The sequence below is a fragment of the Peromyscus maniculatus genome, chromosome 2 (assembly GCF_049852395.1).
Source record: "Peromyscus maniculatus bairdii isolate BWxNUB_F1_BW_parent chromosome 2, HU_Pman_BW_mat_3.1, whole genome shotgun sequence".
Taxonomy (NCBI): Eukaryota; Metazoa; Chordata; class Mammalia; order Rodentia; family Cricetidae; genus Peromyscus; species Peromyscus maniculatus.
This window is the reverse complement of record NC_134853.1, coordinates 169,725,126-169,747,821: the sequence shown is the minus strand read 5'-3', so window position 1 is coordinate 169,747,821 and position 22,696 is coordinate 169,725,126. Positions and strand designations below refer to the sequence as shown.

The following is a 22,696-nucleotide window of genomic DNA, read 5'->3' as shown; positions in this document are numbered from 1 at the left end:
TTAGTCTTCTGACCTCTGGGGCCATTATCTCCCTCAACTACCCATGTGTAGTCTGGGAAGCCTCAGAAGGAGCCATGCCAAGCCTCACAGAACCACACGGCTGGATGACGGCCAAGGTCAGAGAGCAGCAAGTTCACAGCCAGCCTGAGGCTCAGCACCAGCTTTGGCGAAAGCAGCCACGGCAGAAAAGGAGCCACAGTGACCCGAGCAACAACTCAGAACTGCCACGGTCCGTCCCTTCCACCGTCACAGTACCGCTCCCTCGGCCTCAGTTCACCTGCTGAGGAGGGAACAGCTCAGAGTCATCAGAAGCCATCACCTGCAAAGTCAAACCTGGGCTCCTCACTGCCCCCTGAAGGCCAAGTATGGAACAGCAGGGAAAGGCCCCTATGGCCTCTTCAACTCTTCAAGCGTCACTGGGAAGGCCCACAGGACACCGCTGTCCACCCGACTCACCACCACCACACCAGCCCCAGCTCCCCTCGCTCTCACACTCTGCCCTGCCTTGCTGGGCGCATCCTCCTCCCTGCTCGTCCTGGTGCCCGTTTCTTTCTCGTCCTGGCCTCTCAGGGGCCCTCCTCCACGGCCCTGCCTGAAGCACATCCCAATCCTTCTGCCTCTTCCGAGAACATTTCACAGCTCACGGCCTATGTTACTGCTCTTTGTGCCACTCCAGTGGGATGGAGGCGTTCTCTCCTCTCTACCTGAGAGGTAGCCTGAGCTGAAGGCAGCCAAGAGGCTCCCTGGGGAACATGGACCCCACTGGTGCCATGCCTACTGCCAAGTCTGAGGACAGAAGCACCCATCTGAGTTCATGCTCTGCCACCCTCCATGTGGGCAAGTCATTCAGTCTGGGCTTCACCATCTGTGATGGTTGCTCTTGACTGTCATCCTGAGTAAAGTGAGAAGCATTTAGACTGGCAAAAACACACCTCTGGACAAAGGATGAACTACAAGCAGCGTTTCTCAAGCTGTGAGTTGTGACCCCTGTGGTGGGGGGAGGGTCAAATGGCCTTTTCACAGGGGTCACCTAAGACCACTGGAAAACACAGATGTTTACATTACAATTCCTAACAGTTATAAAACAGCAACGGAAATAATTTTATTTTAGGGGTCACCACAACATGGGGAACTATATTAAAGGGTCACAGCATTAAGCAGATTGAGAAACACTGAACCACGGGGAGATGGCCCACTCAGAATGTAGGTGATGCTCTACACTAGGACTGAAAGTCCAGATGGAAAAAGACAGGGAGAGTAAGCCCATGCGGATAGGCATTCTCTCCACTTCCTTCACCATGAGAAGACAGGTGTTGCCAGACATCCCTGCCATGATGCTCGGCCTCACCACAGGACCAGAATCAGCAGGTCGCTGAACTGAAAATTCCAAAATGAATCCTTATACCATCGTTCCCAGGTATCTCTGTCATGGCGATGAAAGCGAACACTCCATCAGTTGGGATCAGTAACTTCACTGTTCCGAGACCCCAGAGGCTCCCTGAAGGCGGTGGGACCTCCACATCCCTGCACCCCATCGTAAGCACATCAACCTGGCTGGACATAAGAGATTTGGAAACAGTGTCCCACCACTGGGACAAGCTTTGCAACAGCGGACCTGCTGCTCCAGGCCGTGCGTAAGGGTCCAAGATGCGTGTGCCGAGGCCTCACTGTCTGGGCTGCACAGGACAGACCCAGCACCCCTGTACCCTACCATAAAGCAGTCCCTACCCACGGTCAACAGAACCCACCTCATTGAAGATGATCCTGGGCGGCTGCCTGGACAGCTGATTGGTGGACTTCACCATGGTTTTCCATGTCCTTCCAAAGAAGTGTTTGTAGGTGACATCGAAGAGAGACACTCGCAGATGGCATTCAAGCTCCGACAACATGTCTAGGATTCCCTAGGAGACACCAGAAAAGGAGTCCTGAAGAACCACCCCATAGCCACTACGGGAACCCTCTGGAGGGCTCTGGGCCATCAGCACCTACCCCATATTCAGCTACCAGCAGCTCAATTTCCTTTTGGCCATGGCCTCTCTCTACAGCAACTGGTCTTGGTGGAGTTATAAATCATGATGCTCAGCCTGCTCTGGCAAATCAGAACCCTGAAATGCCCTAGGTTGGCATAAACTTAAGACACTTCCAAATGCATTAGGACACCAGAGGCCAAGTCATGTCAGCCAGACACAGACCTAGGGCTGCTGGCCGCTATTCTATTAGTAGATGGGATCTAGAGCTGAAGGATATGGTCCAGGCTGTCACCGTGAGACTCTGGATCAAACCACACCGGGGCTGAGTCTGTGACGCGTCTGTTATGATGCGTAATAAACCTCCTCTGGCTTAAGCCATTGGGGTCTTCATTTTGCACAGCCATGCTAATTAAGTCCATCCTGATAGAAGTGGGGATTAATGAACCTGTCAGAATTATTCTGGGATGTTAGTACAAGAAAAGCAGAGCTCTGATGTGTGAGAAATCATGTCTACGAGCCCAGAAGAAACGGAGCCTTTCCCACAGCCTGCTACCCACTGTTTCTGTTTTAACCTCCAGTTCCTCTGTTACTGCCTTCAACTGCAGTTCTTGGGTGACAGTCCCCTCTGCTTTTCTCTCGTTCATTCATTCAACAAACCTTCCCTTCCCACCTGCTGCGTCTTCTCTGCCAGCTGCGGTTCTAGGCACCAACGACACAAGAGGAACAAAGGAAGAAAACGCCTAAGCGTTTCCGTCAGGGAAGGGGCTCCGGGAAGACAGCGTCTGGGCAGAGAACTAAGAGACCATTGGACTGGGGACCTGGGGACAGGGAGCCAGCAGAGGGCGCAGCCCAACACCAGGCCCTGGGGCAAGAGGGCGGGATTCTCAGGGACTGAGGTGCTCGATTTCTCCCTAAATCACTGTATTTTCTCATCTTATGTGTCTCTCAACCTCTGGCATCTGGAGAATCCCTGACAAGAGATGCCCCATGACCTCCCACACAGGCCAATTCTCAGAGATGGCCACTGCCTTGCCTCTGAGAGCATTTCTGACAGGCAAACCTACTGGCCACCCCTGAATGCTCTCCTCAGCCCTCACACAGAACCTCCGCATCCCAGGACCAAGACCGAGAAAACTGGACAGTCCCTATACCACAGGGACTACAAGCTGGCCAGTCCTCAGCTGCTCAGCCTGACCAGGCCTTCCCTGTGACTGTGACCCTCCCTAGGGTCCAGCATGGACCTCCATGTCCAGGTGTGACCACCGAGAGCAGCTGTTTAAGAAGCCTTTTCAGTGGTCATCATCATCTCCTGAACTCAGCAAAATCCTAGGCACGGTCTGCACCGTGGAGCCTGTGGAGCTGCAGCAGGCTGAGCAGGAGGCGGGGTGCACAGGAGCAACCCTGGCAGCCTCATGGAGCCCTGGGAGAGGCTGTGCTTGTGCCCCGACGGAAGGAGCAGCCACAGAAAATGCACCCACCCACTCCCAGCAGAAAAGGCGGTGTGATTCAGGACCTGAAGAAGTGCCACAGTAAGGGGATCAGGGACCGGACAGCAGTTGGGAAAGGGTGGTCAGAGGTCACAGCTTCCATCCATGCAGGAAGGGCAAGGGGCAAGTCACAAGGTGGCTGGAGAGGAGAGGACAACTCAGGATCTGTGCTAATGGATGGGCCACATAGAGGTGTCCAGAGGCAGGACATGGCTTGTGAAGAAGCAGGAAGGAGAGAGATTGGCTACTTTAGCAGACCCAGCCTTCCCCAGATCCAGCTGTGAACGCCACAGCCCTAGTGACTAACTAGTGGATAACGGGACACTTCCTGTGTAGAGCAAATGGGAGAGTGGTGTTACCTGTAGGGGTGAGCATGGCGGGGTGAGGCAGCATCACAGTCCTCTGCCTGCAGCCTCCTCACTGACCCTTCCCTCCAGCTCTTGCCTCCACCCTCTCCACATCTGCCCAGCCACTGCCCCCACATTGCAGGCCTCTGCTGACCACAACCACCCTGCCTCCTCGACCCTGCCTTGCATCTCCTGGAGTCTGTCCAGGACTCCGGTCCCAGCTCCCCACTCCATCCTCAGGATCCCACCAGGCCTGACACATGCAGGTGCTCAGTTCTACTCAGACATTTCCCATTCCTCCTTGTGTGTTTTTCCCGAAATTCCTAAGGAGGAAGCACTTGTTGCACGACTTTCTTTTCTAACAGAGTTGTGCAACACTGTTCTGGTCCATGGTGGGCGCCATCAGCTACTGCCCGCACACATTCCTGTCCACCATTGCTCAGTCTGAGATATTTTCTAACCTCCCTGTGAGTTCTTCTTTGACCCATAGGTTATTTATATTGTGCTAATTTTCAGCTACTTGAGGATTTTCTAGGTTTACTGCAAAGGGTTTACAGTTTAAAACCACAGGAGTCAGGAAACACACTCCCTATGATTTTCCCAGATGCTGCACACCAGGGGTCAACATTCAAACGCACAATGCGCTGCAGGAGGGTCTTGGAGCCCACACCTTTCTCTCCCTCCTCTGCCCATGTCTTTTTGGTGTCCAGGTCTTCACTGTGGCACAACACAGAGGCCTGGGTATCACCTGCAGTGGCCTTCCAGCCTGGGAGTGGCTGGTCACCATCTGTGTCCCTTACCTCCGGCACCTCCCTGCACCCTCAACTCTCAGACACTCACTAGCATGGGCACAGCTGCCCTATGTAGACATGGCTTTACCTTCTCCCACTGACTCCCAACTTACCTGTTCTTTACGTCTAAATACACTATGCTGTAAACAATACATAATGGGACCTTAAATGTTAACTTTTGACCTGACTTTGAATCAGGAACTCCATTCACAAGAATTATTATATATATATATATATACATACATACATTAAAAATAATGTAAATATAGTCAGGCATGGTGGCTTAAGCCTGTAATCCCTCAAATTAAATACTCAAGAGGTTAAAGCAGGAGGATCTTAAGTCTGAGGCCAGCCTGAGCGACACAGTAAGGCCTTGTCTCAAAAAAGAATGAGAACAGGGCATGGTGGTACACGTCTTTAATCCCAGTACTTGGGAGGCTGAGGCAAAGGCAGGCAGATCTCTCTCTGTTCAAGGCCAGGTTGGTCCACAGAGAAACAGGACAGCTGGGGCTACATAGTGAGACTCTGTCACAAAAGAAAAGGAAAAAAAATCCTCATGTAACATGAACAATCTCTAAGACATGTTGTTTCTAAAATCATTTTTAAAACAAGGTACAGCTTATATATATTTTATATATTACATATAAAACCATTTACATTTAAAGGAGGAAAAGGAGCCAGATGTGGTAGCATGTACCTATGTCTCAACTCAAGAAGCTGAGGCAAGGGATCAGGAGTTTGAGGCCATTCTGGGCTACACAATGAGACCTTGTCATAATAATAATAATAATAATAATAATAATAATAATAATAATAGGAGCCAGCCAGGCAGTGGTGGCACACACCTTTAATCCCAGAACTCAGGAGGCACAGGCAGGTAGATCTCTGTGAGTTTGAGGCCAGCCTAGTCTACAGAGTGAGTTCCAGGACAGCCAAGGCTACACAGAGAAACCCCACTTTGAAAAACCAAAATAATAATCACAATAACAATAACAATAGTAATAATAATAATAACAATAACAGGAGCCAGAGAGATGGCTCAGTGGTTAAGAGCACTTAGTGCTCTTACAGAGGCCCAGCACTCATACCAGGTGGCTCCCAAATGCCCATAACTCCAGTTCCAGGGGATCTGATGCCCTCTGCTGGCCTCCACAGGCACCTGCACACAAATGGTGCACATAAACTCATACAGACATACATATATAAAATGAAAATACATACAGGTATATTTATTGTATTGTTTAGACCTTATGAAGTGTTAGACAGATGTCAGACGATCCTGGTGGTATCTAAGATAGGACATTGTTGATAATTCGCTGTTTTTGTGTTTCTTGCAAATTTCAAATTCTGTAAAATTACTTTTCTCAAACCAAGGGTGGGGGGTGCTTTCCTTCAAGAAACTTCTGGGAAAGAGAAGGCTGTCAATTCTCAGATAGGATGTCCAGAGCCAGCTCCGGCAGGGATCAGTCCAGGGCCGGCCCTGATAGGGAGCAGTCCAGGGCCAATGGGAAATAAGTAGCTCCAAGCAGCTGGCTTCCCTCACGCAGGTTCTGCTCAGCTTCTGTGAAATGAGAGTGATACTGGAGCCCCCCACAGGGCTGAGAGTGAGTAAATCAGCATGAACAGCATGCTAAGAGGCACCGCCGGGGCACAGCAAACACCTTGGTACCTGACGCCGTAGCAAACACAGGAGGCACCCACCAGAGGGCTTGGATCTCTAACTGCTGACAACTAGCAGTTAAAAGTGTCGATCCTATCACAGCAGTGCAGACAACAGGCTTCCCAAGCAAAGAAACACTGCACCTTCCCCAGCAGGGCTGGCTCCTTCCCCACAGGCAGGCCAAGTGTTCCAGAAGGACACAGACCACGTGAATGCCCTTTGATCGGCTGCACGGCCACTGTAGCTCACACAGGCCCCATGGACGCTGAAAAGAGCACACGAGTGCAGAGATGTCGGCACAGGCCTTCGGGTTCACCTGGCTGGTGGCATCCAACACACAAGGCTTCCACAGTCTTGGCAAAGCTGCTGCCCAGAGCAGCAGTCTCCCAAATGTAAACTGAAGGAGGAGCACACAGGGCCACACACAAGGCATCTTCCTATACCTTGGCTCAGAAACCACCCAGAAAGACTACCTGTGAGTCTGCACTGTGGCACTGTGGGTAGAAATGCTGACCCAAGGCCCCAGGTACTAACCGAGTGGCCGAATGCCATGTTTTGTACTGCCAAGTCCAAGGTTACAGGCACAGTGGTGCGACCCGGGGAGATAAGTGAAAATCAATGTTAATTTGAAGCCTCATCTCAGACAACAGCAGTTGACAATCAACGGAAAATCTCATTACCTGCTTAATTAGTGGCCCATCAAGCCACTTCAGGACACACTGGAATGCTGTGGACTCCTTCCCAAGCTGGCGAGCTCTCTGTGGGTGGGGAGGGACGAGTGCGTTTTGGGTGAAGGCTCTGTGCCAGTCATCCATGCTGCCCATCCAACCTCACTGGGGCCTCCAGGACTCCCTGCACCATCTGTAGTAAAATGAAGGCAACAGTGATCAGCCCAGTGCTCACCTGACTCTCCCGGAGGAGCCTCCGCCGCCAGAACCCCACACGTGGCAGCCCAGTCCCACAAACCCCAATGCAGCTGCATTGCTGACCTGAACCAATGCCGCCAAGGAAATATGCCAATCAGACAGTTAGCCTGGGCTCAGTGGCTGGTTTAAGAAGGAGGCACGCAGGGCTACTTTGAACAGATATATAGGTTAAGCACTGGCCACAGTGAGTGGCAGAAGCCCTAGCCCTAAAACATTCAGGGAGTGTGAGCTAATGGGAGGCAGTGAGCTGCCAATCTCAGTCTCTGCTGGTTCTGCACAGAGGGAAATACAGGCCTGGGAACAGACATTGCCAAAGGCAACTTGGGAGCAGCTACCTTGAGACACGCATAGAAACGAAGGACAGAAGGAGCAGGAGGCAGGGCCAGTCAGTCCTGATGTTATCACTAGGACCCTAAGGCCACTCACCCAGAAGGGCTGGGCTGTTTGGCAAGGTCTCTTGTTGCCCAGCCAGCATTGCCAACTTCTTAGGATCTCACCCATCAGGTGTCACCCAAGCTTGTGACCCAGACAGGGTCACCACCATCCCGTGCTGTCTCTTCGCGGGACAGATGGTGCTAAGAGGCCAGTTCTAGGCACCGCAATGTCAAGTGTGAGGAGAGCAGTGGGTGCGGCCTCTAAGAGCGGCCGGCCCTAACACCTCCACTGCTCTTGGTGGTTCCACCCTGGTGACATCTGCACTGGCGGGGCACAGGCCACGGTGGGCAGCCCTGAAAGCTCTGTGGCCCCCTGCCACGTTTGTCACCACAACAGTGGAAACACCAGCTTCACCAGAAAGAGAAAGGTCCTTGGCAGAGGCAGGGAAGCTATTAATTTCACTACATCTGGACTGCTGGGCACACGCAGCAAGACGGTGATGAAAAACACAGAGTAAAGCACGTTCCACGTCCGCTGCAAGCCACAGGCCGCTGGGCATCCCAGGGGAAAGCCTGCTGCGGCTGCTGCCTGCCCAGCCTGCTTTTCCATTAACACCACTTCAATGGAGAGATGGCTGCTAGACAGCCTCAGCTTCGGCAGACACTTCCTCAAACACGAACAAAGTGAACCCGTCGCTTCAAGGAAAATTAGTAAGACTAAGGAGTTTTCAAACAAAAAACTGAGTTAGAAACATCTGTATCCTCCACTGCCAACCTGACTGCCTCATACTTCAAGACCTGCCCTGTGAGCAGGACAGGGACGAGATGGATGCCATCCTCAGGGAGTATGTATGTATATGAGTGATTTTGTGTGTGTGTGTGTTCTGACAAATAAAGCTTGCCTGGAGATCAGAGGGCAGAGCTAGCCAGCAGTTAACCATGGAAGTTGGGCAGTGGTGGCTCACGCCTTTAATCCCAACACTCAGGAGGCAGAGGCAGGAAGTAATAAGGCGAGTGGAGACAGGATCTCGTCCCTTTCGGTCGGAGGATCCAGCGAGGTAAGAAGTCACTGGTGGCTGCTCCTCTGCTTCTCTGATTTTTCAGGTTATTACTCCAATAGCTGACTCCTGGTTTTTTGTGATAAGACTAATTAGGTTCACGCTTCATATATGTGTAAATATGTGGAAGATCTATGAAACTCAGAGTGCTAGCACATTCCAAGTGACCAATAGCCAGTGACCACAACAGTTCGAAACCCTGTGAGAATGAAAGATCCTGAGGCAAGAGCTAGTGTGTAAGAAGCCGGTTGGTGGGCAGGGCCTCCACGTAAAACAGTATGTGAGAAACTGTCCACACAGTGCTTGCCTATTGCGCACAATGCACCGTGCCAGGCATGGTGACATGCACCTGTAACACCAATAACTGGGAGGCGGCAGGAGAGTCAACGAAAGTTCAAGACCTGCCTGGTCTACAGTTAGTCCAGGCTAGCCAGAGCTAATATAAAGAGACCCTGTCTCAAAACAAACAACTACTGCTAGGGAGGAAGGGAAGCATCCAAGAGCAACACCCACCACGGGACCCTCCTCTTACCCAGCAGGGTTGGATTTCCTATGAAGGCTTCAACCAAGACAGCAGATGAAGGAGGCACAAACGCCCAGAACAAACTGTCTCCTAGTAAGCCAAGGAAAACATTGGCACAAGCCCAAAGCCACCCTTCTTCCCAGCAATTTCAAAGTTTTTGTGTGTGATCATATAATCAGGTTTATTGCTGCCATTTTAAAATTAACTAGTGTTTCTTAATGCTTCTGGGTTCTGACTTCTCATACAGTGAACACGGACAGACAGAAATCACATACACTAAAGTCTGTCTGGATCCTCATGAACTTCTTCTAAAGGTAAAAAATGAAGGGCCATTCTAAGGGGTCACCCCTCATGCTCAGGGGTGCATGAGGGAAGTGAAGGATAAGAGTGTCAACCTGACCCCCCCCCACACACACACACCTCAGGCTACATCCTAGCCTCCCCTGGAACACACCTACAAACCAGGCACCCCTCAGTGGTCCAAAGCCACCCATGTGACTCTGCCTCCATGCGGATGTGGCAGCCACCAGGATGCCCTGCTTTCCCTGTTCTTTGTAAAAGGACCCAATTCCATGCACGAGGAGGGCTGCCCCGAGCCCGCAGTAGTTGTTCAAAGGGAAACCGGTGATGCCCCACACAGAGCCACAAGCAAAGTTTCCCCTGGGAGACGCAGTCTGGACTGGCACTCCTGCCCAGCCTAAAGCTGCCCAAGACTACCCAGCCCAGAATCCCAGGAGACACTCAGCTACCACAGGGAAATCCTAGTGCAGAAGCAGGCCCAGGCAGACTAACAGAACCAAGGGGGGGAGGGGGCGCTGAAGACAGCAGATAGAAAGCGGTGCCCTCATATCCACTGGGGTGAATGACACAAGCCAACAAGGATCCCTGGAAGCTCCTGCCCCTCCCTGAGTCAGATTTCCAGGCAAGCGGAGTAACCGTCTCCAACATTCGCGCTGATCCCGGAGCTGGGGACATGTGACTTTTCACGGCAAAGAGGATTCTGCACAGGAGTGAGGAGTTCTGCGGAACATCCGGAGAGCCTGAAGAGTGCACGGGTCCCTGAGAGACGGGGCCCCTGAGAGACGGGGACATTTTAGGCTTAGAAAGAAGAGCAGGGGCCACGGCAAGGCCAAGGTCTCTAGAGGAAGGAAAAGCCAGGTACCAAGGGATGCAGGAGCCTCCAGGAGCTAGAAATGACATCTTCAGCTGCGGTGCCCTGAGGACCTGCCCTCCCACACCCTGACCTCAGCCCAGTGAGACAGATTCTGGATGTCTGATTCTCAGAACTGGAAAAGAATTGGTTTGTTGGTCCAAGACACTGCACTGTGGCATCTGGTGACAGCAGCCACGGGAAGTTCACAGAGTCGCCCACTAGTGAAAGAGGCGTGACCAACAATCACTCCAGGGCCCTCTCCTACGGGAAGTGAGAGGCTCCTGCACAGCCCCATGTTACTCTGCTGGTCACAGCCCTTGCGGCCTAGCTTGTGGTGATTGCTCCTTGGCCAGCCCCTGGCAGAAGGGGCCTGTCCCTCCCAGGGCAGCCATTCCACAGGAGAATTAGGAAAGTCACAAAGCCAAATGGTGCTGCAGTGGAGGGGAGCCTGAATGCTCTTTTTTCTGGAGAGATGCTATCCGCTGCTCTCAGATCACACAGGCATTGTCTTATTGAGAACCCGGACCTGACAGCACTGTGAGCATTTCTGGGGAGGAGGTGACCCAATCCCCCACACAGGCCCTGGCCCTCCTCAGGCCAGTGTCCTCACCCCACAAGCCTTGAAAAGCCCTCCCTGCTGTTCCTATTGCTCGTCAGGTTCACACCGGAGATCTGAAAGGCCCGCCTCCCCGCAGCCCTCTGTAGAAACATTATCCAGAGCTGAGCTGTCAATGCAGTCCTGGGAGACTGTGGGCTCCCTGAGTCAGCACTAGCCCTTGGAGAGAATCTGTCCTTAACTGAAAGAAACAGAACCTCCCTTGCAGAGAAGATAGCCTAAAGAGACACTTTGAAACCCCAAAGTAAAATCTCCACAAGAATCTCATGCTGGAGAGAGGGAAGGTCAAAGCCTCGGTGCCAGGGAGAGGAGGAGCTTGGGAGGACTTGGCACAGGGTCTGACCACCCTTCAGGAGAGACTGGAGCAGAGACGGGAATTGGTCAGTGATGGACAGGACCACGCCCTGACCGGGACTGCTTAGTTATGAATTCCTCCTGCCTTGTTTGTGCCTAAACTTCATGTTAGTAGTTCTAAGATGGACTTGGGGCACTGGACCCTTTGTGGACTATTACTTTAACTGCGTAAAGATGTGTTACATTTGTTAGTGCTGCATGTGTTTAATTGTGTAAAGATGTGCTGCATTTGTTTCCTGATTGGTCTAATAAAAAGCTGAACAGCCAATAGCTAGGCAGGAGAGGGAGAGGTGGGGCTGGCAGGAGAGAGAACAAGTAGGAGGAGAAATCTAAGCTCAAAAGAAAGAGAAGAAGGAGAGAATGAGGGAGAGAAAGAGACATGCCTGGTGCCAGAAGCCAGGCAGCCGACAGACAGACAGACAGACAGACACAGAACAGAACATACGGAAAGGTAAAAAGCCCTGAGGCAAAACACTGATGAAAAGAAACAGGTCAATTTAAGTTAAAAGAGCTAGCCAGAAATGAGCCTAAGCTAGGCCAAGCATTCATGATTGGGAGCTGGTTGGTTGCTCAAAAGAGAAAGCCTGGCACAGGACCCTTTTATGTGTTCCTCTCCCCAATGTGGCCACACTGAATAAATCTCCTTTCTCTACTTTTCACGATTATTTGTCTCTTTAACCAGTGTACTGAGAACAGGTGGCAACTGGGATTGTGAGTGCCAGGCTCATACCCTACAAACTCTTGTAACAAGAGAAAGGTCCCGAGGAAGGACCAAAGGGCCACTGGGAAGAATAAACATTAGAAAGAAAACTGGCCTGATTCCATGCTTTGAACCCAAGAAAAGGGACCATGGGCTCTCTAGAGAGCTTTGAACCCAAGAAAAGGGGGCCATGGGCTCTCTAGAGCTTTGAACTCAAGAAAAGGGGCCATGGGCTCTCTAGAGAGGACAGGAAGAAGCCTGAGCTGAGTCAGGCACCCATTCCCGGAGTACTGTTCCGACAACTGGAAGGCAATGTCATCACAGCCCACTTCCACATGAGGAAACGGGCTTAGACAGGCGAGTTCACGGCTAATAGTGACTAACTCACACCCATGCCACTCTCCTCTTCCCACTCAGGAAGCCAAAGGAGACAGACAAGATGTCCAGAAGGGGGCATCGAGAGCCCTCCTGGTGGAGATGTCCAAAGATGAGGGGCAGTTTTTCTCCTCAACTTCAGCCAAGATCCTCACCTTCCCTGCCTGCTTCCAATCTACAAGACGAGAGCCTAGGATGAGGTCTTAGGGACTTCATTTCTGCAGATTTAGTCAATAAATGTTTGCCAAACACACAGTGTATTCCAGAGGCAAAAAGACAAATGTCATCTCCAACAATATTAAACTGTAATGACTCATTTATAGGTGACAGGAGAGGAAACCAGAGGCTGAAATTCCACAAATAGTGGTGCCAGGCTCAGGGAAGCCTGCTTCCCAGAAATGAAGACTTGGGGGGGGGGTGATGGAGGGCTTACCTGTAAGTTTGATTAAGGGGTGCCTGGCATGCCCTCATTCACCCTCTGCTATGGGACTAAAACGGGAATAATGAGGGAGAGAAAGAGGCATGCCTCTTTCCACCAAAGCAGAAAATCTCTAAGATCCCTGGGTACTAACACTAGAACGGGAGAGTGCTAGGATAGTTTGCGGCACAAGGCAGAATTATGGCCTGCGGAAGCTGCATGGCTGAGCGGCCAAGGAGACCAGGGTTGGAAAAGGGAGAGCTTGCCCATTCCCTAAACCTGCAAAGCCGGCATCAGTGCAAACTTCCACGTGAGCCTCGAGCGCATCTCCCCGGACCAAGGCAAGACTAGGCACACCACCGGGAACACGGACAGCAGCATGGGTTGCAATTCCGAGCAATGAAGGAAGGGAGGTCGACCCTGCGCCCCGAGTGCTGGACATGGATAGGGCCAGAGGCCTCACAGTGCATCGAGGGCCGCAAGAACCTGATCGAGCTGGCACGTACTAGGGCTGGGAAAGATGCACGCACACCAGGCCATGAGCATCTTCGAGGCTCTGGTGAGCACACCGCATCCGTTTGGGCCCCGGATTGCTGTGGAAACCGGGTCAGAAAACGGAGGACTAACCGAAGGAGACCCCGAAGTCCAACTTCTGCTGGCAACCGGGATGCACCAATAGTGACGCAAGGGGGAGAAAGAGAAACCCACGCGACCCAGGCCCAGCCCTGTGTTCCGTGCCGTGCCTTGCAAACACCAGATCGTTAGTAAGATGCAATATGTACAGCCCCACCCGGGACCCTGAGGTCTCTTCGAGCTCCGCTGCCACCCGCGCCTCCAAAACACGCAAACTTCCCCCGCACTTGGTTCAGTCCACCGCTGGCGTGTTACCTAGGAGACGGGCACCGGACCCACGCTTCCGAGGACGTCCCGCACCGTGGATCCAGAGACCGGGCAGCCGGTGCCCAGCGAAACCCAAGGTCTCGTGGGCTCAGCACCGGCCAAGGGGGGCGCCCAATCCGCCGCCACCCACGCGAGGAGCCCCGGCCTGAGGGACACAGCACACTCAGCCCAGGACCCGCCTCGCGTCACTTTCTTCGTCAAAGCCGCGCGGCCAATGAGAACCCGAGTCCGAGGACCCTGACTCCGCGCGCGCCAGCCAATCGGCGCGTCGGCGGGAGCAGCATGATTTGCATGGACTTCAATGGCCTCCGCCAATGAGACTGTGACTGGCGTGAGCCATAGCCAATGATAGGCTGCTAGGGGCGTGGCCGCGGGCGTCCCACGAGGTAAAGATGCTGCGGGCGGAACCTGCGGGAGCTAGCGGGATTCGGGGGCGCTGAAGTCGCAAGGGCAGGGCGGGAAGGAAGATCCGGAACGGGGCGCGGGATCCGGAGCTGGAGGCCCCCAGGTGAGTGCAGCTGGGAGACCCCAGCGGGCACCTGCGAGGCCGCGCTGTCGCGGGTACCGCGGTCCCTCTCCATCTCCTCTTCCCCAGCCCTGCATCCCTGCCCCCGCCGCGGTTCTCACCTCCTCTCCAGCCTCCCCACCTCCTTCTCCACAGTCTCCCTGCCCCCACCCCACCCTCTCTGCTTCCCTGTCATCCTGCCCCACCTTTCAACCGACATCCCAGACCCCAACCCCAAACTTCATCCCCGGCTCTACCCCTTCCCGCCCCGTATCCCCACCTCGCCCTTGCCTCCCTGCTTCCCCATCCTCTCTCCCGGCCTCTGCGCACTCCTAGTAGCTGTCTTTTCCATCTCTCTCCTTGTTGCTCCTCTAGACTCATCCTTCGTCCTTGCTGCCTGCCGGGTGTCCCTTTCGTCTTGACCCCAGCTTCCCACACATTCTGCTCCTAGCCCCTTCGATCCCTGGCACCACCACCACCACCACCACCACCACCACCACCACCACCACCACCACCACCACCGCAATGCTCTGTTTTACAGTGCTCCTCAGCATCTACACCTTGCCCCCCAGCCCCCCGCGCCCGCCTCTGTCCCTAGACCTCTACCCAACCCTCAGCTTCTCCCCTATACCCAGGCCCTGGCAGTAAGCACATCCCCACCTCCCTACCTGCTGCTACTGCTGCTGCAGGATGCGGAGCCCAGCAGCTGCACTGCTGCCTGCTGCAGTATCTGCAGCAAGGTGTACCTGCCCACCTGCCCTCCCTCCCATCTGCACACCCTGCCTGCTTCTCCTGGCACTTGTCCTGGGGTCTCCTGCAGGATGCCTCCCAGCACCCTTTACTGCCTGCCTACGGGCTACCATCTATCTCCCTTCTCACCCATCCCCCCCTTACTGCTCAGTCTCACTTTGTGATTCAGCATTTTTGGGGTTGATAACTTTCTTTGCTTACTGGTGTGGAAGGGACCTGTCTTAAAGGCAGGTGGTCTGGACTCCAAAGGTATGAGGGTCACACCAGAAACCATACTTGAGCTGCCCATTTGGAAAGGGGGCGGGAGCCAAGGACCCACCAGTGGAGGTTTGCCTCTTGCTCCGTTCCATTTGTCTGCCCTGTGTTGAACCACATCCAAGGGGAGGTGACATAAGTAATAGCTCTTGGAGAGATGGACTATTAGCATTTATGGAAATTAATACATCTCCATCGAAGAGCAGGAACACCAAGTTCAGGCCACAGCTGTCCCACTATCTGTCGCTTCAAGGTTTCTTCTTTCTTTGCAATTTCTCCTCCCCCTCAGAAACTCCAGCCCCCGACTCCCTTCAGTGCCAAGAATAAGCTTCCACTCTGTGCTTAAAGCGACACTCGGACCCAGTGTTGCAGGGTTTGGGGACCTGTGTGTGTGAAGAGTCCCATCGATCCACCTGCTTCTTTCTGGGCAGACGTGTGCTCTGCAGAGCCCAGCTAGCGTGGCCTCATGCTTTTTTAGCGTGGAGTCCTCAAAGTGCACTTGACTTTTGAGGTCCTCTTGGTCAGGTCCAGCCTGCAACCTCCCTAAGGGAAGCTGTTCAAGTCTACACCAGCTTTGTGCTGGGTTGTGACAGGACCCTGTCTGGAAAGCAGCCTGGGGGAGATTCCCTTCTAAAGCAGAGATTCACCCTTTTTGCCTCTTTGCCACACCAGGCAACAAATGCCTTGTGGGTGCCAGTCAGGATCTAGGTACTGAGCCAGGCATTGGGCAGAGAAAGGTGTCGTGGGAAAATGTGAAGCCCTTTTCATATGTTTCTAGAGTCCAAAATTTAGTGAGTGTGGATGTGGAGCCTGGATGAGGGACGTGTGTCTAAAAGCAGTCACCCATAGAAGATGGGAACTGTGACACTCAGGACACGTGCTATGAAGCCAGAGAGCCAAAAGTCCCGTGGCTGGCCCACTCAGGAAACGCCCTACCCTTGGGCTGGCTTCTCCGTCTTTTCATTCTTCACTCACATCAAGTGACTGGGAGGAAATGGCAGGCGCCATGTTGACGTGCAGCTTCTAGGAGGGGCCTTGTGTTTGTGGGCACTCGGCATGGCAACTGGGCACACGGGAAGGACAGCCTCTGCTGGTGTTGCAGAGCTGGGGAATGTGTTTCCGTGTCTGAGGACACTGGCTGGAAGGGACGTGTGTTTGAACCTCGGTCAAATTCTCCGCAGAGCCAGAGTGGTGTTGTAGAGTTGAGTAAGGAGACAGAGCAGCAGCTGTTACAGGCAACATCTGGAAAGGTGGACTAGAAGTATCCAGGCAGAGACACCGTGCCTCCCTCCACCATGTTTCCCAGCAGCCAGGAAGTCTCCCTCACCTTGTAGGGATGAAGACTCTAAGGTTACAAGAGTTGTGCCCACCCACCAGCCAGCCCTCTCCTGCCCCAGAACAGAGATTCATTTTTATCAAGGCCGACAGAGGCAGTGATGGAGTGGGGCAGACCACATGCTCGACACTTACCTGAACCTAGTTCACACCATGGCTGCCCAAGCTGGAGGAAACCAGCACCCCAAGGACACAATGGCTGCCCTTTGGGAAGGCCACTGGTGAAGTATCACTGACCTTTCTAGAAGCTCTTATGGTGTGTCAGAATCACAGAACCATCTCTCAGGAACAGGGGGAGAGATCACTGACCACAACAAATTCTCAGGTCAGCCCAACCTGGAAAAGTTCCAGCACAATGTGCTGTTGTTCATGCCCATGTGTTTAGAGGGGGAGGCAGGAAGCTGGCTGGGGCCCTGGGTGCAATGAGGGGGGAAGGGAGTCCTCACTGGAACTGTACTGCTCACCTTACTTTACATCCGAGTCTTGGGAATAACTCTGTGGAACAGGCTTATTAACCTACAGAGGAAACTGAGGCATAGAGTGGCCAGGAGACACACCCTGGCCTCCCAGCTAGTGAAGAACCTTGTTCTGCCAGGACTGGGTAGCAAATACCCACTGTATGATCCTGCCAAGCTCCAGCAAATGTCAGAAACCCTCACTTCAGTGGAATGAATCTCCCCAGATGTCCAGGAGGTCTAAGGTCCCAAGAGATATGGTACCTGCACTGGATATGGCTGTCTTTGGAGTGGGTCTGTCAGGAGTTAGGTCCTTGATGTCACTGGGGTGAGCTCTTTTGGCTTGTCCAGTGCCAAGGAAGAAAAAAAAAAAAGAGAGAGAGAGAGAGAGAGCGCACTGAGTCAGGTGGGAACCCTTCTGTCTCCATCCCTTCTCTATGAGTTCGGCCTGAGCTCTGCTCTGAGAAGCTCCCAGGCCTCTGCATCCTCCACCACTTGCTGGTGAGCTCCTCAAGGGCTGGCACTCAGAATACACTGGCCACCCTGGGTGTGTCCTGCACCAAGACATCTCAGCTCCCAAACTCATCCCCTTGCTGGATGGGGTCTTAACAGACCTCCCTCTGCTCTGCCAAATGGTGTGTGGTTAGCGCCCAGAGATCTGGGGTTAGCTCTGTGGGGTTGTGACTGTCTTACCCAGGTTAGCATGCCTCTCTTGAGCTTCCTCATATACGTAGTCAGTCCCCTCTCTTTCCAGCATGCAGGAACCTGCAAGTTGGCTAGGTCCAGGTAGGTGGGATTGGGAAAAGGGAGACCGTGAAGAAAGGATGGAGACCACGCCCCTTACTTCTCACCTGCAATCCGGCCGTAGCTAGGACAGTTTTCCTTTCTATGGTCTCACTGAGCAGTAAGGATCCATCACCCAGTGGCTGAAAGCCACACGTCTTGGTCTCTTTTCAGTTGCTATAACAAGATACTTGTAACTAGGTAATTTACAAAGGACAGAGGTTGGCAGTCTTCTGCAAATTCACCAACAAATGTGCCCACTTTCTGGATTCTAAGTCCCAATAGTTTTCTTCTCCCCTCCCCCTCTGTCTCTTTTCTCCACACATTGGCTGAACCTCTAAGTCCATTTGCCCTGCAATAGTCTTCCTTCCTCTCTCTCCCCTTCTCCCCATCCAAATCCCAGTAAAATTATCTTTGTTCTGTCTGGGAAAAGAAATAAGAAAAGAAACAATAATGCAAGTTTATTTGGCTCAGCGTCCTGGGGGCTGCAGAATCCAAGAGCACTCGTTTAGTAAAAGGGCTGCATCGTAGCCTGGCATGGGGCATGGCATCATAGCCTGGCATGGGGCATGGCATCGTAGCCTGGCATGGGGCATGGCATCATAGCCTGGCATGGGGCATGGCATCGTAGCCTGGCATAGGGTGTGGTATCACAGCCAGGCATGGGGCATGGTATCATAGCCAGGCATGGGGCATGGCATCATAGCCAGGCATGGGGCATGGCATCATAGCCAGGCATGGGGCATGGCATCATAGCCAGGCATGGGGCATGGCATCGTAGCCTGGCATGGGGCATGGCATCGTAGCCTGGCATGGGGCATGGCATCATAGCCAGGCATGGGGCATGGCATCATAGCCTGGCATAGGGTGTGGTATCGTAGCCTGGCATAGGTCATGGCATCATAGCCAGGCATGGGGCATGGCATCATAGCCTAGCATGGGGCATGGCATCATAGCCTGGCATAGGTCATGGCATCATAGCCTGGCATAGGGTGTGGTATCGTAGCCTGGCATAGGTCATGGCATCATAGCCTGGCATAGGTCATGGCATCATAGCCTGGCATGGGGCATGGCATCATAGCCAGGCATGGGGCATGGCATCATAGCCAGGCATGGGGCATGGCATCATAGCCTAGCATGGGGCATGGCATCGTAGCCTGGCATGGGTCATGGTATCAAAAGGCAAGCAAGCATATGTCGGCTCAGGTCTCTCTCCACTTTATCAAGCTCCACCAGCTGACCCCGATTGCTTCCCAATCACCCACCTCCACAAACCAACAAAGGTGTCGGAGTCTGAATGAGAGTGCCCCCCCCTCCCCCGGGCTCGCGATTTCAACACTGGGACCTTTAAGAGATAGGAACTAGCTGGCAAAAGTGGGTTGCTAGGGGCAAGCCTTTGAAAGCACAGCCCAGGCTGGTCCCTGTGTCCACCATGTAAGATGCATCGACCACAAGCTCACGGGGCTGTGAACTCTGCTGTGCCTTCCCTGCCGTGATGGACTGGGGCTCTAGACTGTGAGCTGTAATAAGTCTCTCCTTCAATAGGTTGTTTTTGTCGGGTATTTGGGTCTCTTGACTCAGAAGTCACGAATGTCCTAAGAATGTGAGGTCTAAAGACACCAGCAACCCTCTCAGCTCTCCCCAGTGAGTGAGCCACTCCCTGGCCCCTGGTTACTGTGGTCTTACCCTCAGGGCCTCTCTGGGTCCAGCCTTGGAACTTCACTTCAGTGGAGACTTGGTTTCCAGCCTCTGGCTGTCTTCCCAGTATAATTCATGTCTCCCTCTTTCTGATGTGGTAGACAACCCCTCAAGAGCACACTTAGGACATTCCTGACACAATGTCAGGAGAGTGTCAATCAGTGTCAGCACCTCCCACTTCCAGGCCAAGTCTGAGCCTCAAGCACAGCACTTTCTGGAACCCAGTATAGTTCCCAAGAACAAAAGCAAAGTAACTCAGACCCTGAGACAGCTGGGAGAGCCCAGCAGACTGATTCCTAGGCCGAGGGGGAGGGGAACAAGAGTACCTGTTGCCCTGGTCTCCCTTGCCTCAGAGATGGAGGGCCAGCGAACCTGCCCACATCTGTGTGCCTGTCCTTAAGGCACTGTGGCATGTTTTCACCTCCTCTCCCTTCTCAGCAATTTCATGATCCTTCACCAAGATCAGACCTTGGTACCCACAAGCTGTCAAAAACAGCCCAGGGCACAAGGATCTAGAACTCTGCCTAGGATCCCAGCCATCCTGACTGGCAGTGGCAGTGGGGGCTCCCCGGAAGGAGTTCCCTTCCTGCCCCTTCTCAGCGTAGGAGGGCTGGGATAACTAGAATGTGTGGACAAGGAGATTACCATGAATCTACTCGTCAGAAGAAAAAAAAAAGTTTAGAGCATTATTTTAAACCTATAAATACCATCAATACGTAATGGCCTTACCAACAGACATTGAGGGCCTGACAGGAGCAAGATCTACCCAGCTCTGCCCCTGGGGCTAAGAGTCAGGATGGAGACTCAGTGACCATGAGTCTGAACAGAGAAGACCCTGCTGATGGAGAGGGACATTGGGCAGGGACATTGATGCAGACCTTGAAGACAGGCAGGGTTGTGATAAGCAGAGGTAGGAAGCAACTGTCTGGAAGGACCCCTTCGGGGTAAGGCCATGGAGGATGGGTCACTGGAACAACTGAACCATGGTGAGAATGTAGAAGGATCTAAGGCAGGCGTGTGAACATGGATAAAAAGGATGGATAGAAAGTTGCTGAGGTGTTCCTTGGAACTAGACAGTGGTGGGGAGAAGAGAGGGAACCCAGGAGCCCACAAACTCTTCCTGCTGGGTCCCTGTGGACTGTAGAGACCATAAGAAGCAGGCCAGAGAGAGACTCCCAGATAGAAGGGCTGGACTGGGTCGTGGCCTTGCAGTTTGTGCTCAGGAGCATTGAGAAAGTAGTGCTGAGGTTCCGCTGAGACTTGGAATAGACAGCCAGTCACCCCAGCCCAACGATAGACCTGCTCACCTGGCAGTTAATTCTGAGAGAGGGAGAGAGAGAAAGAGAACACACCCAGGGTATGGATGCTGCATTTAAGTAGGGGAGGTGAAGGGAAAATCTGCATTATTCCATAGTCTAGAGAAGAAAGGGAAAGGTAGGGCCAGGTATGTGACGGACAAACAGACTGAGTTGAGAGAGGTGTAGAGTCCTGTGCAGAAGTGGCCTGGAGTTTTGAGCAGCCGCCCGGGCGCCAGGCTCCTCCCTGAAGGCCGGTGTCTCTCTGACGTGCATCTGGCTGATGCAGAAGCAATCCTGGAAGTTAATGTAGCTATCCTAAAGTGTCTGAACTGGTGTGTGGTGGGATCAGGACCCAGATCCCAGCACTCAGGCTGACCCTATGCACACCGCTGCCTGGAGGGTTCTAGATTTTGACAGCGGAAAAAAGAGAAGGCAGGTGAGGAAGAGCCTGGCTCATGAAGTGACAGTCTGCACAAGGCAAAGTCACATTTCTGTCCAGCACCCATTGATGCCTCAGCCTTGCGTCTGGCCTCTTACAGATGATTTCCGTAGAGTGTTCTTCTGTTTCTTAACTTGCTGTGGTGCTCGGGGGACACTCTGGAACTATGTGGTCATGAGACATCCATTAAGCCTCCAGTGGCCCTGCTTCATGCAGCCACAGAACAGCGAACGTGGACTGTGGGACATCCCAGTAGAGCCAAGTCATGGGTGCCCCTATTGGGTTGGCAGAGCCTGGGTTCTGAGCAAACCACACAGACTGAGGATCCCCCATGGAGCTGGGTGGACCCCATCGTTCACAGTTTTCGGAAACCTAGATCTAGGGGCTCCAACCCCATGCTTTGAGAAATACTTCCTAGTTATTTTGGTCTGTTGGTGAACTTCCCTAGCTCTACTTTTCCTTAAAGCTACATGACACTCGAGGGAACATTTTCTGATGGTTGAAAGCTCCGGGGGAAGGGCATTCGCCACGGTTTCATTAATTCTCAGTAACGTGCAAAGCCCACGTTCTACTGGAATGGGCCGCTAGCTTTCATCAGCTTTGAATCTAAAAGTGTGCCTGTGTTCTGATGGCAGAGCTGAGCAAGAGGCTGTTGCTGGTTCCCCGGGCATCCTGGCAGGGAGTTTGCACAGGGTGCTGTTGGTCCAGCGCCTGGGCATCACTGTGTAGAGGGACTGACTGGTCACCGTATACAGGACTGGTTCCTGCTGTTCCCGACTGCGCCCTGACTATCCATGCCCTGTGTCTCCCCCTCTCTGCCCCTCTCCTCTCCTGCCTGTGCTCACCCCCTGGGGGTATTGCCTTTCCCTGGCAATGAGTAGAGGGTATTTTTAGTCACTCAGGCCAAGAGGTGTTCAGGTGTCATGGACAGGAGTCTCGGGGCCATCTTGTCCCCTTTCTTTGGAGGATGCAGTGCCTAGAGCAGGGTTGCAGATGCCAGCTCTTCCCGAGGGGACACAGGTGTACTTTACTCCTCACAGGAGAGCAGGCGTGAGCCTCCTTGTTTACATCCTGCTGTTTGAGAGGCAGAGGCTGCCTCTGGGGACCTCAGTGCCTACGCTGAGGCACCTAGGGGCTCTGGGGATGCTGCTGTGCCTTCTCCTCATCCTGACAGTTTGAAAATGACCATGAGAGCACCCGGGCCAGCTCCTATGGAGCATGGACACTGTCTCACTGGTCCATGTAACAGTCACAGCAGGTCTGAGTGGCCGCCGTCCAGAGGAAACTGGCTTAACCTGAAAGGGCTTTTTTGAATGGAGGCTGACCCCCGGGGGCCTGATGTTGGCCTGGGGAGCTGCTGTGGTGGTGTGCAAGGCATGCTGCCTTCACCCACTTCTGCTCTGTGGTGAGGGTTCTGACTGGGAATGTCACTCTTCACGGGAACCATCCATTGATGGTTGCTCCCCTCAGAAACCCTGACAGTGGGGGAAGGAACTTCTGACCAGAGGACTGAGGGCTCCATGGGC

At 53.2% G+C, this 22,696-nt stretch overlaps 2 protein-coding genes across 7 annotated transcripts in view; one reads left to right on the top strand and one right to left on the bottom strand.

The window, feature by feature from the left end:
* Nphp4 (nephrocystin 4) overlaps nucleotides 1-13,778 on the bottom strand; it is a 92,780-nt gene extending 79,002 nt beyond the window's left edge. The window contains exons 1-3 of one of the 2 annotated variants that reach the window (XM_076565767.1): nucleotides 13,641-13,778; nucleotides 6,936-7,116; nucleotides 1,749-1,901 (exon numbers count right to left, since the gene is read on the bottom strand). In XM_076565767.1, the coding sequence (XP_076421882.1) occupies nucleotides 1,749-1,901; nucleotides 6,936-7,079 (297 nt within the window). In that variant the 5' untranslated portion in view covers nucleotides 7,080-7,116; nucleotides 13,641-13,778. Of the gene's footprint in view, nucleotides 1-1,748; nucleotides 1,902-6,935; nucleotides 7,117-13,258; nucleotides 13,392-13,640 lie in introns of those variants that run through there. The other variant, XM_076565766.1, reaches the window with a different exon arrangement.
* Nucleotides 13,779-13,892: 114 nt separating this feature from the next.
* Kcnab2 (potassium voltage-gated channel subfamily A regulatory beta subunit 2) overlaps nucleotides 13,893-22,696 on the top strand; it is an 87,671-nt gene continuing 78,867 nt past the window's right edge. The window contains exon 1 of one of the 5 annotated variants that reach the window (XM_076565773.1): nucleotides 13,893-14,038. The gene's annotated coding sequence lies outside the window, so the exon portion shown is untranslated. Of the gene's footprint in view, nucleotides 14,161-22,696 lie in introns of all 5 variants that reach the window. The other 4 variants (XM_076565769.1, XM_076565774.1, XM_076565775.1 and 1 more) reach the window with 4 other exon arrangements.